Consider the following 13,589-nt stretch of genomic DNA (forward strand, 5'->3'; position numbering starts at 1 on the left):
ACGTTTGGGTCAAGTTTCGTCGAATTCTGAGAATGCTCAAAATTTAGCTGTTTTACACGGTTTTATTAAAATAAGTTTGTTTCCCTTTTATACTAACTTGTAGTTATTATTACGCTTAGCAAATTTACAACACAACTGGTTGGGTCTAGACCAACGTTTGGGTCAAGTTTCGTCGAATTCTGAGAACGTTCAAAATTTAGTGGTTTTGCACGATTTTTTGGGTAAGTGTAATTTTCATTAAAAGAGAGAGAAGTATAGTACAACAATATCCCTCATTATGCGCTTCCCTCGACAGGCCAAGAGATACGCCACAGTCTATACAAGGCACATGTGCTAATAGAGCTAGGAAGTTTAATACTGAGTATACGTTGCCGAACATCTTCTACTATTAAGTTGGCCACTACACCCGGTGGCCTCTCCTTGTGCTCAAACTGTCTCAGGTTCCTCTCCCTCCAAATATGGTAAACACATGATCCTAGCAGGCATCGGTAGGATATATTGATGATGTGCTTCCCACGCCATTTTCTTGCACCCCATTCAACATCTTTGACCCAATCCCTATTAGGCCACTGGAATCATACAATGCGCCGAATACTACTGAGGCATCTTCTACTAAATCTGCAGTGGAAAAACAGGTGGTTATGTGACTCCACCATGTTTTCATTGCACAGCACGCAGCACCCAAGATGGGAAAGCCATGGTTTATCTGTCGTTGCTAGCTTCTCCAGGATAGCTAGCCAAAGGATAAATAAATGTCGCGGGATCTTCAAAGAACCCAAAAGTAGTGAAATCCAACCTACTTTCGGTCCTCCTGGTATCATAGCCCGATAGAACTCCTGGGTAGTGGGTTTCCACTCGAACCCTTCCATATAATACGATCTGTACCCCCATGGATTTGAGGCAGCACGTGTGTAATCTCCACGCATTCCATGTCCGTAATCAATGGCCAGTGCCAATGGCCCTCATAGATAACCGAGCTCAACCTGGTAGACTCATGCAATCCCAGACTGTTGGGTCCCCGCGGAAATCTGTCGAGGAGGGGCCCAAGGTGATGCCAGGGATCCTTCCATAATAAAAAATCATTCCTATTACCAATACGATATTCCACCACTGAGCGTAACCAGCCTCTCAATCGCAAAATTTTTTTCCATCCCCATGGCCCACGATTCTCCGGGATAGTCCATATCGAATCATCTCGTAGGCGGCCATGTCGCAACCACTCGACCCAGATAGAAGTCCTATCACATCGGATGACTTCACAGAGCTTTTTGCACATCAATGCTCGATTAAGAGTACTCATATCCTTAAGGCCAAGGCCTCCCTCCTCCTTTGGTTTGCACATCTCCTTCCATGCAACTTTAGGGTATCCACTATTTCCCGTGCCTCTCCATAAGAAAACTCGCAATCTCTTCTCAATATCTTTAATGACCCCTTTTGGCAAAATAAATGCCGAAGCCCAATAGACACCCAGAGCCACAAGGACAGACTTAATGATTTGTACCCTGCCCGCATATGACAGTGCCAATCCCTCCCAACCATTGATACGTGCATCGATCTTACTCAGTAATGGTTGGCAGTCGGCGATAGTTAATCGAGAAGAGATCAATGGTAGACCCAAATACCTCATCGGTAAGTGGCCTTCCTGAAACCCTAACACCGCAAGCAGCTCCTCTCGTATATTTTGGGCTGATCGGGATATGATGATATGGCTTTTTTCAACATTGAGTCCTAGCCCCGACCAATCAGCAAATCTATCCAATCCGGATTTGAAGACCCGAACAGATTCAGTATTGGCTCGGCAGAATAGGAGTAAATTGTTTGAACTTACCTATGTAATTCTACAAGTTTGAATCATCTCCAATTGCTAGAATTTTCACTCTATTGAAGTAATACGAGCAAAACTTGCTCGTTAAGGAATTTTTGGATCGGATCTTTAGCAAGCTTAAGAAAAGGAAACTGTAAAAGAGATGTTAGCACTCCGATGATCAATTCAATAATTGATCATAGAAATATAAATTTTGAAAACAAAAAATGGCAAAAAGTGCTTAGAGAATGAAAGAACAATTTTGTTGGAATGAATACTTGAGTAACGAGTTGATCTGTGTACTTGTTTTAAGATAACGTTATTGTGACATCCATAGAAGTTTATACATATATGAGAGACTAGTTAGTAATTGTTAAGAAATTTAAATTTAATTATAAATAAATTATAGATTAAAATTAGAATACATTAAAACTTAAACTAAGTAAATTGGTCCTTATTAGAATATTTGGAGCAAATTATATTAATTAAAAAATTAAAAAGGACGTTATGATAATTATAAAAAAATGAATAAAATTAAACAAAAAAGAAGGTGGGCGGCAACACGTGCCACCGGCCCACCTATATATTAATATATATATATATATGTGTGTGTGTGTGTGTCGTGTGTCTGAGAGCGAGAGAGAGAGAGAGTATTAAAACACACATTTACACAAATTCCACACACACATGGAAGAAGAATTGCAGAAAGGTCATTATTTATTAATTTATATAATTATATTATTTAATTAATACATTTATTAAATATAGTTTATACTGATTTAGCTGAAATATTTTATGAAATTAACTATTTAAATTAGTGCCAAATTAAATATCACATTCGATATAAAATATTATAGTTGGTTAATTAAATTACTTGATTTGTTAGATTTAATTATTACTATAGTTAATTTACTCAATTCCGTCGGGCCTATTAACCAAATGCGTAAGTATATATATTGGTGTTTAATTAAATTATATAGTAGCGAGAAATTGCTAGAAAATTCATACAAATATTTAAAAAAATATATTAAGAAATATTATGATATTATATTTGAGAAATATTATAGTTATTGAAAAGAAACATGAGATTTTTGAATTAATTCAATTTAGAAATATTATAGAGACCGGTAGTTATAAAATATGAGGGATTTGATAAGATGAACTCTTATGAACAAACTGAAAAATTAAATATATACTTGAGAAACTTAGAAAGCTTAGTTATTTAAAAGAAAATGGAATGAATAGTTGAATATCAATATAAATAGAATATTAAAAAATCGGTGAAAAATATACAAATATTATGTAGTATTTCATTTAGAATTTGTGATATCTACAATTTATTGATTATATACATATCATAATTTACTATAGGACACTAAGATACGGAAGAGGGTTGAGTAGCTCCTTGCATTAGCATAACCGTTTCATAATTGAAGTAAGGGGAAAAGTATTATTTTAGTCCGCTAAGTATGTCTAATTTTAATTTTAATCCGATAACTATGTTCATTTTTGTTTAGGTCCAGTAATTTACGAAATTGCTTACTTTTAGTCCTCTGACAAATTTTCGGACAATTTTACCCCTATGAGTGCATATGGACTAAACTGTCTTTCAAAAGTTGCATAGGGGTAAAATTATCCGAAAATCTGTCAAAGGACTAAAAATATGCAATTTCGTAAGTTACAAGACCTAAACAAAAATGGACATAGTTATCGAACTAAAACTAAAAGTAGACATACTTAGTGGACTAAAATAAAACTTTTTCATTGAAGTAAGTATAGTTAAATGGACCTATATATGTGTATGCTTGTTTGTTATAAACCTGACTGATAAATGCTTATTTGGGTTACATTTGCGTTTTGTGAAATTATTATTAAGTGCTTATATGTGATTTTGTTATATGAAAGTTCAATAGATGATTATGTGATCTCACGGTGGATTATTGAATGAAATCGGGGAAGAAATTTATTGTTGGAGAAATAATTGGTAAATAAAAATGTGAATGATGAAGTTAATGATATTGCCATTATGAACTAAAATAAGAGATGGCTTACCTAGTTGGAAACATAGTCAATAGTTGATGATAATGTGATTGATGATGTGATATGAAAAGTAAATAAATTAAGATAGGTACCATGACGCGTAGGGTACCGGGGTATTCCGAGTAGCGGGGAATATCCTATGCTATTAGCTATACACTAATGTGGTATAGGGATGTCATGTTTGTTGTGATGTCATGTGCTGATATTGCTACACGTTAGGATTGTATGGAGATATCACCTATAATGGGTGTTCTATGTTGTATATGATATGATATTGACTGAGATGATGATGGGGCAAAACCATTGACTAATGTACTCCAATTAGAGTAAGTGAGGCCCTAAAAAAATTAACGATAACATCAAATATTATGTCATGGACTAATTTAAAGTTGTGGGAATGTATTATTCCTTACATCTGTAGTTGCTATATGACGGGTATTTGTTAGTTGATGTGATTGCATTATACTTGACTTGCTGCCTATGTATATATAGGCTGGTTTGCTATACTTACTGAATAGGCAGCTCATTCCTTCCACGTACTTTTCAGAAGATTTTCATAGGATAGATTACACTGACTAGCCATATTGGACTCTGAGTCGTGCCGTTATTCTTATTAGGTGGGTCAGCCGTGACTTCTGAAGCCAAAATTTTTGGTTGTGTGGTTATTAAATATACTAGTTCTTTTGCCGGGTTTGTGTTTAAAATTTTGTATAGCTGGCTGTTAGCTATTTCCCTTTGAGGTTATATATATGAGGGTATCTGGAGAGAATAAATATAAACTATTCGCGATAGCTATTATCTCTTGTGAAATTTATATACTATATTGACAAAATATAAATTATTTTACGAGATCAACAGAAATTGCTTATAAAATAAGTTGTAATTAAGGAAAGGGTAAAATAATGATAATTAAATATAGTGAAGTAGGGGGTTGCTATAGTTACCCTATATTGAAGGGAAGTACTGGCTTTTATAGTTGCAGCCTTCAGCGGATGAGGAAGCAAGTGCCCTGGGGCATGGGTCAGCGGTTGCTTATGGATATGTCTCCTCAAAATCTAGAGACTGTTGGCAGAGATCTTCAAGGAGCCCTGGCTGAGCGGAGGATATTCAGCGGGATAAGCTTTCTGAGGGATATACCCAAGATTCCACGGTAGTTGGAGGCTTGACCATTATCCAACATTTTGTCCTTGTTAGATTTATTATGTGCATTGGTAGCACACATTTTCGGTCATCCTTTAAGCGCAAATTACAAACCTTTGTTTTCTTTGTATAATTTATATTTGTGATATTGGATATCATGGATTATTGTATTACATGAGATGTATACTATGAAATGTATGGATGGATGATCACGAAGCACATGATTCTTGTATGTTTATGATTATGGTTGAAATATTATCTTCTCTCATCCTCTATTTATTTGCCTTAGAATAATAAGGCTTGCTATCTCCCTCCATATGTACTCCCCCGACTTTTGATCAGGTTTCTTTTTTAAATGTAAAGAGAGGAGTATAGGAAATTTGATGAGGTTTTTATTTTTTAATTTTTTAAGCAAGCCTATGGAGAAGAAGGTCCAATGAGAAGGAGACCCACGAACAAATTACAAGGCCCATCTATATGTTGATGGGTAAAATATTTTGTAATGAGAGTTTGTTCCAGTGAGGTCAATTTCACTGATACAACACCTACTCTTCCCATCGGCGGTTTTCCATGGGAGTTTTGGGCCTCCCTCCCTCGCGGCATACACTATACTAATTTCTAGCTTCACAAATTGTCTGACGGGGGAGATCTCTTTACTTTCTTGCTTTGCGTTTTAGTTATAGGGTGTGGGAGTTAGTGATACTGTTAAACCAATTTTCTATGCCCTTTTTGAGAAAATAACTAACCTATTAGTCAATTTTTCAAAATTTACATTAATTATTTTATTCAACAAGAACGATTATTGACACCACGATCTATCTATACTAATATATATATATTTTATGCATATGTATAATATATGTTACGATTGAAGAATTAATCAATGGGGAAAGTTTTTTTTTATGAATGGTACATTGGCCTATTTATAAATTTAAATTTTAGGATGAACCAATTGAATATAAGGCAAGATTGAAGAGACGCCAAAGAATAATTAGGAAACGAATTGACGAAATCAAGGAAATTATTTCTAACATTCTCATACTTTTTATATAATCATGTTAAACATTTTGCATAGAAAATTTGCTATACTATCAGCGAGTTGTTGGTTATTATCTTTATTTTCAGGAATGCTCCTTCAAAGAGGAAGAGGGAGGAACTCCTCAAAATTCCGACCCAACAGACCCAAGATGCAAAAATTCTCTCACTAAAAATTCTCTCCCTACTACACACACTACTACACCACCAATAACACACACTATTGTCTTCCCCATGAAAACTCCGACCGGCGATGGTGGAGAAGCGCCGGCCGGCGACGACTTTGGTGGTGAGGACGACGACAGCCGTCCGGTGGCCGGAGATGGAGGGGAGGAAGATGAAAAGTTGCTGCGCGAAGAAGAACTCGCCATGGAAGAAGAAGAGCCGGCCGCCTCCGATCCGGCGACTGAAGGTGTCTCCCATGGCAGCCCATCGCCTGTGGAGGTGGAAGGAACGTCGGTGACGAGAAATGGAGAAGAAATGGGCGGTGAACAGCCGGATCTGGAACTGAGGTCTCGCACCGTCAACAATGGCGGAAATGGGTCTTCGTCTTCGTCTCCACGCGACTTCAACTTGGACGAGTTCCTCACTCTCGCACACAAGGTACTCGACCATGGCGACTCACAGGCCATGGAGGCTTTGAACGAACTGAAACGACGATGGGAGGCTCGATTTGGGATTGAGAAGTCGCGGCTGCCGGCGGAAAGCTTGGACGAACACCCGTTTGCTCGCGAGCTGAAACAGGTATGCCGGAGACGCACAACACAGGCGACGACGAGTCTTGGAACCGGAATGGCAGCGACATTTCAGCGTCGACCGGCTGTGCGTAGGAGAATAATCACTCCTCCTCCTCCTCCGCCGGCGGCTTTGCACAGCAACAACCCAAATCATTTCTCGGCGGCGGCTTTGAGTAACACGAACCAGACCTCGCCGGAGATTTTGCACAGCAGCAACGCGAACCTGCCTTCGCCGGCGGCTTTGCACAGCAGCATCGCGAACCTGCCTTCGCCGGCGGCTTTGCACAACAGCGACGAGAACCAGCTCTCGCCGGCGACCGTTGGAATTCCGACGAAGAATGACGTGTGCAATATTGCTGACATGGACGCCACGGTGGACAATGTCGGAGCTGATGTGGCGGGGAAGGTGAGTGACATGGAGGCTTGCTTGGAACATAATGCTGACATCAGCCCTAGTAGGGCTGACATCATCGCTGCTGCTAGGGCTGACATCATCACTGATGCTAGGGCTGACATCATCGCTGCTGCTAGGGCTGACATCATCGCTGCAGCTAGGGCTGACATCATCGCTGCAGCTAGGGCTGACATCATCGCTGCTTCTAGGGCTGACATCATCGCTGCTTCTAGGGCTGACATCATCGCTGCTGCTAGGGCTGATGACACAGGTGCATCTAGGGCTGATGTCAGCAATTATACTATCAAATCTAGGGCTGACATCATCGATGATACAAGGAAAGCTAGGGCTGACATCAGCACGGACACATGCAAAAATAGGGCTGATGTCAGCAATTCTGTGGAAAGAAATCAAGCTATGCATGATGCTCCTCTTCCAACGGGATTGTACGTTGGAAACATCCCGTTGCACGCATACCCGGATACAATTATCGACGACAAAATAGCGCATGCATTTAATCATTCGACCCGGAAAACCTTATCATTCATTGCCCCAACAATGCAGAACGGAGAGGTTGTCGTGCGACCTTCTTTAGATGCGGTACGTAATGGGTCTAAACGTTGGAAATCTACTGCAGTTGGCTATTTCTTGGGCAAACGGCCATATTATCATCACCTTAAGGAGTTTGCACATTCGGTCTGGCCAGCACTAAAGGAGGTGACAGCGACCACAAACGGATTCTTCTTTTTTCAGTTTAAAACAGTTTTTGATATGGAGGAGATAATTGAGGGATAAGGAGTTTTTCGGTCTGGCCAGCACTAAAGGAGGTGACAGCGACCACAAACGGATTCTTCTTTTTTCAGTTTAAAACAGTTTTTGATATGATATGGATAATTGAGGGAGGCCCGTGGTTGTTCCAAGGGCAGCCGATAGTTCTTCAAAAGTGGGAACCGGGGATGGCCATGAGAAAATTGAAGCATACACAAGTGCCCGTCTGGATTAAACTAAATTACGATCCGATGGAATTTTGGACGACAGAAGGATTGAGCACTGTAGCGAGTGGTGTGGGGAAGCCCCTTTACCCCACCCCTGTGAATTTTGGACGACAGAAGGATTGAGCACTGTAGCAAGTGGTGTGGGGAAGCCCCTTTACCCCGACGCGACGCGAAGAGCATGCACGAGACTGGACTTTGCTCGTGTATGTGTGATGATTGATGCCACACAAAAGTTGCATAAACATATTATTGTCATGGCACCTGATGAAGAAGGAGGGGAGACACCCTGCAAAGTTGACATTGAGTATGAATGGCTCCCACCAAAGTGCACAGCGTGCATGTCATTGGGACATTCGAACAAGGATTGTGCACTAAACAAAACCCGCAAACCGACGAAGCCAACAGTAAATGTGTATGTGCCGAAAGTCAATGTAGCACAACCGCAACCTCCGACTAAGGGACGTGAGACGATGAAACCAGTGGTTGAAGAAATACCCAAAGCACATGCGGGAAATAGACATGTGGACCAGAACCACTCCAAGCAAGAAGAGAGAGGTAAGGCAATTGTTATTTATAATGCTTTTGACGCTTTGCATTTAATTGATGATGCAGGTGAGCATTCAGGGGGTCCTAACACAAGCAGCCCCAAGGTCGATGATCCATGTTGAACATCGCTGTGTGGAATGTCCGTGGGCTGAACAAACGAGACCATCAGCTCGCTTTGAAGGACTTGGTCTCCGAATACAGGTTACACTTCCTAGGTATTCTTGAAACTCGTGTTCGTTTGAATAATGTTATGCATATTCAATCGTTTTTACTTCCACATTGGAAATGGTTTGTCGATTATTCTTCTGTTGGTAATCGCATCTGGATAGCTTGGGACGAGAATATTGTTGATGTCCATATCTTAGACTCGGCAGATCAATTTATTCACTGTCGGGTTACTAATATGGCTGACAATGAATCTGTTATTATCACTGTTGTTTATGGGGCATCTGAGGTGATTGATCGTCGGAATTTATGGACGGCACTGGAGACGCTATCTCAGCAATGCTCTGACATCCCGTGGATGGTGGGAGGGGATTTTAATGCAGTACGTGACCTTAACGAAGTATGTGGCATCTCAGGAGATATAAGGATGGCCACCGAAGAATTTAATGCTGGTATTCTGGAGGCGGGGCTGATCCCACTTCCTATGCAAGGTGAATGGTTCACGTGGCATAATTGCAGTACGTCTATGAGGAGTTTATGGAAGCGGCTGGATCGGATTCTTATTAATGACCGCTGGCTGGCAAGGTTCCCGAGCGCATATTATCACAGCCTTACTCCACGGACATCTGACCACTCTCCACTGGTCTTACATGGGGATATACAACAACATAATGGAGGCATGTTTCGATTTGATAACTATCTGGCCCATTCACCCGAGTTTATCCACAATGTGCAGAATATTTGGCATCATGAGATTGTGGGTATTCCTATGTATGCTGTGACACGTAAACTGAAGGCACTTAAACCAGTCTTTAGACTACAAAGGAGAAATAAGGGAGATCTGACGATGAATGTCCAACTAGCCAAAGGTTTTCTTGATGAGGCACAACAGTTGGTGAGCTCTGATAGACAAAATGAGCTATATCTACTCCTGGAGCATTGTTGTCGAGTCGTTTATGCTAAAGCGGCAAAACTCGAACAAATTATGCTGCAGCAGAGAGCCAAAATGCAGTGGATGAAAGACGGAGACCAATGTTCCCGGGTTTTCTTTCGTAAAATTGCACAGAGACGAGTAAGGAGGAGAATCTTACAGATTAATGATGAGAATGGTTTCACACACACGGATCTAGGGGAAATCGCCCATGAGTTTGTCTCATACTATCAGAACCTATTAGGAGGCACCAGAAGACGGCTGTCAGTGGATATTCGTTATCTTAGACCGTGGGCAAGGCACTGTATCACTGATGAGGAAGCTAATCAATTACTCCTTCCAATCTCGGCGGATGATGTGAAGCAAGCAATGTTCGATATTGCTGATGACAAGGCACCGGGACCTGATGGCTACTCGTCAAGGTTTTTCAAGGCGGCTTGGCCTGTGGTTGGGGAAGAAGTTACGAGGGCGGTACTAGACTTCTTTTCTACCGGAAAACTTCTGAAGCAGGTCAACTCCACGATCTTGGCCCTGATCCCAAAGGTACATACGCCTATGTCGGTTAATGATTTTAGACCAATTTCATGCTGCAATGTTTTATACAAGATCATTGCGAAACTTCTTGTCCAAAAAATTAGTGTGCTACTGGACAAGATAGTTAGCCCATGTCAGACAGCTTTTATTCCGGGAAGAAGCATGGGGGACAACATTATGTTAGCCCAGGAATTATTCTCCAGATATAACCAGATGCGCCTACCTCCGAGATGCGCACTTAAAGTGGATATCAGGAAGGCCTATGATACGGTGGAGTGGGACTTCCTGTTAGCAGTTTTGCAGCTGTTCGGGTTTCCACCTACGTTTACAAGGTGGATTGAGGAGTGTGTTACCACGACATCATTCTCGATTGGGCTCAATGGAAAACCTCATGGGTTCTTTGCTGGAGCGAGAGGACTACGACAGGGAGACCCACTTTCTCCTTATCTGTTTGTTCTTGTTATGGAAGCCTTACATCTGGGATTCTTGCAACGAATTGATCAGGACATGCAATTCACTTATCATTGGAAGTGTGAGAGGTCTAAGGTTTTTCAGATGGGATTTGCAGACGACCTCCTGTTAATGTGCAAAGCTGACTTAGACTCCATCAGAGTCTTCAAAGAGGGATTGGACTGGTTTGCGGAGTTGTCGGGCCTTCGGCTGAATGTCCAAAAAAGTCACTTAATCATTTCACGTTCGGCTCAAAATTTGAAGGACCAGGTGTTGGATATTTTGGGCTTTCAGGAGGGCCACCTTCCAATGAGGTACCTGGGTCTTCCCTTAATCTCGTCTAGGTTGACCATCTCTGATTGCCAACCGCTTATCTCAAAAATTGATGCACGTATTAATGGATGGGAAGGGACCTCATTATCATATGCTGGGCGGGTACAAATCATCAAATCTGTGCTCTCAGCATTGAGCTTATATTGGGCTTCTGCATTCATATTACCTAAGAAAGTCATCAATGAAATTGAGAAGAGGTTGAGGACTTTCCTATGGAAGGGTACGACGTCCAGTGGGTACGCTAAGGTAGCCTGGAAAGATGTGTGTCGACCGATGGATGAGGGGGGACTTGGGTTCAAGGACATCTCCACCTTGAATCGCGCATTAATGAGCAAGAAACTATGTGATGTTATCCAGTGTGACAGGACATCCATATGGGTTCAGTGGCTCTACCAAGACCGATTACGTGAGAGATCGATTTGGACTATCCGGGAACATGGAGGCTCTTGGGGATGGCGGAAAATACTCAGACTTCGTCCTTTCCTTCGATCTATCGTGGATTACCAGATTGGAAATGGAGACAGATTCTTTGTTTGGAAGGCCCCGTGGCATCACTTGGGTCCACTTATCGAGCGATTCCCCCAAGGTCCCCGCCATCTTAGACTTGAAGAATCAGCAAAACTCAGCTTGGTGATTCCAGTAGGAGAATGGCAATGGCCTACCATCACTGACTTTGAATGTTTGGAAATCACACATAACCTACCGCTTATTTTCGGAGGAGAGGATCGGGTGGTGTGGAGATGTGACGAAGGGCAACCTACTACTCAGGCCCTCTACCGATTATTCACTCACCCCGAGCCGAAAGTAGGATGGTTTTCACTACTTTTGGGCTCCTTGAAGATTCCTCGCCATTCGTTCATCTTATGGCTAGCAATCCTTGGCAAACTTCCTACCACAGACAAATCGTGGCTATCCCACCTGGGGGTGTGCATACTGTGCGATGAGGGAGCTACGGAATCTCATCCACATTTATTCTTCCAATGCAGATTTAGTCGTCAGTGCCTTTATGAGATTCGCAGAAGGATTCGCTTTCACTGGCCCAATAGAGATTGGGCAACAGATATTGAATGGGCGACACGGAAATGGAGAGGGGAGCACATTATTAATAGAGCTTACCGTACACTACTGGCGGCGTGCGTCTACCACATATGGAAGGAGAGGAACTTGAGGAGATTTGATCATACTGAGCGGACACCGGCCACATTGAGCATACTAAATCATCAATGTGTCAGACAGAGGATTCTTAGCGTTGACTTAGCATCGTCAGTCAGTACACGAGCATTGTATAGATTATGGCGTATCCCTTGGGTAGAGGGAGAAACCAGTTGATAATCCCATGTTGTACCATGTTGTACTGTACCATTACTCTTTATTAAAGAAATTTACATTTACCGAAAAAATAATCAAAGAGGAGGTTCGAGCAGGAGGCAACGTGCCATAGTAATAGAGCATTAATAAGAGAAAATATATCCAGAATTGAGAAATATAATAACATTTTTAAGGAAGAGAATGAACTCTTCAAACAATTTCTTAAATTTAAAAAGTAAGAAAAAAGTAACAACTGATGAATCTTTTAATTTAGTGAGCACTACGAGGTGATTATACTCCTTGAGATGATGATTTGAGATGGAAAAATGATCCATGGTATTTGATGAAGAGATATTTGTTGCATCTTTTACAGTAGGGTATAAATCAAGGGCACATTATGAATGTATTCTTAAGAGAGTGTTGAATCAATTACAGAAAGGAGTTCAATTATTCAAAAGCAATAATTAAAAATTTTATCTGCTATTAAATGGGGAATTAATCCATTAGGTGAAAAAGAATATTTACACCCAGAATTGAAATACTATAAAATTTAATTATTGGGATTATGACGAGGCATTCAATAAAGCCTTTCTCTAATGATAATGTTGAGGCATTCAATAAAATTAATGAGGTCATACTGTTCATTCACATAAATATATTTTGACACTTCCTGTATCTTTTGGTAATAGAAATTTACTTATAAATAAAAATAAAAAATTAAAAGATTATTTTATATTTTATACAAGTGTGATAATCTAATTTTTATAATATATTAATTAAATAACTTAGTATTACAATTAGATGTATAATTTTATGTACAGATTCAATACAAAAAAAGTCAAAAAAAAATATGGGATCTTATTATCATTCTTACCTTTACCTTTTAGTAACAAATAAAAATAAAAAATTAAATCCTTTAACTTAATTTATTACCTCGTAATTATTAATATCAATTAAATATATAATTTAAAATAAAAATTCTATAAAAAATTAATAAAATAATATAAATATAAATTAGTATAAATAATAAAAAAAATATACCAAACCATAAAATTTATTCATAAGCAATTGCTTTGACGCCCTACAAAAGGTGTTAATTTTTTAAGTTAAATTTATGACCTTGTAACTAATTTTATTAGTATATTCATTGAATAATTCAATATTCAATTATTAAGAG

At 40.0% G+C, this 13,589-nt stretch overlaps 1 protein-coding gene across 1 annotated transcript; it reads left to right on the plus strand.

Moving 5' to 3' along the window:
• Positions 1-9,094: 9,094 nt before the first annotated feature.
• LOC105180206 lies at positions 9,095-10,330 on the plus strand (the record flags this gene model as incomplete). Its single annotated transcript, XM_011103868.1, has 2 exons — positions 9,095-9,751; positions 9,923-10,330. Coding segments are annotated over exons 1-2 (1,065 nt in total), but the record flags the coding sequence as incomplete, so codon positions are not given.
• Positions 10,331-13,589: the final 3,259 nt, after the last annotated feature.

The sequence above is a fragment of the Sesamum indicum genome, unplaced genomic scaffold (genome assembly GCF_000512975.1).
Source record: "Sesamum indicum cultivar Zhongzhi No. 13 unplaced genomic scaffold, S_indicum_v1.0 scaffold00407, whole genome shotgun sequence".
In the NCBI taxonomy this organism is placed as follows: domain Eukaryota; kingdom Viridiplantae; phylum Streptophyta; class Magnoliopsida; order Lamiales; family Pedaliaceae; genus Sesamum; species Sesamum indicum.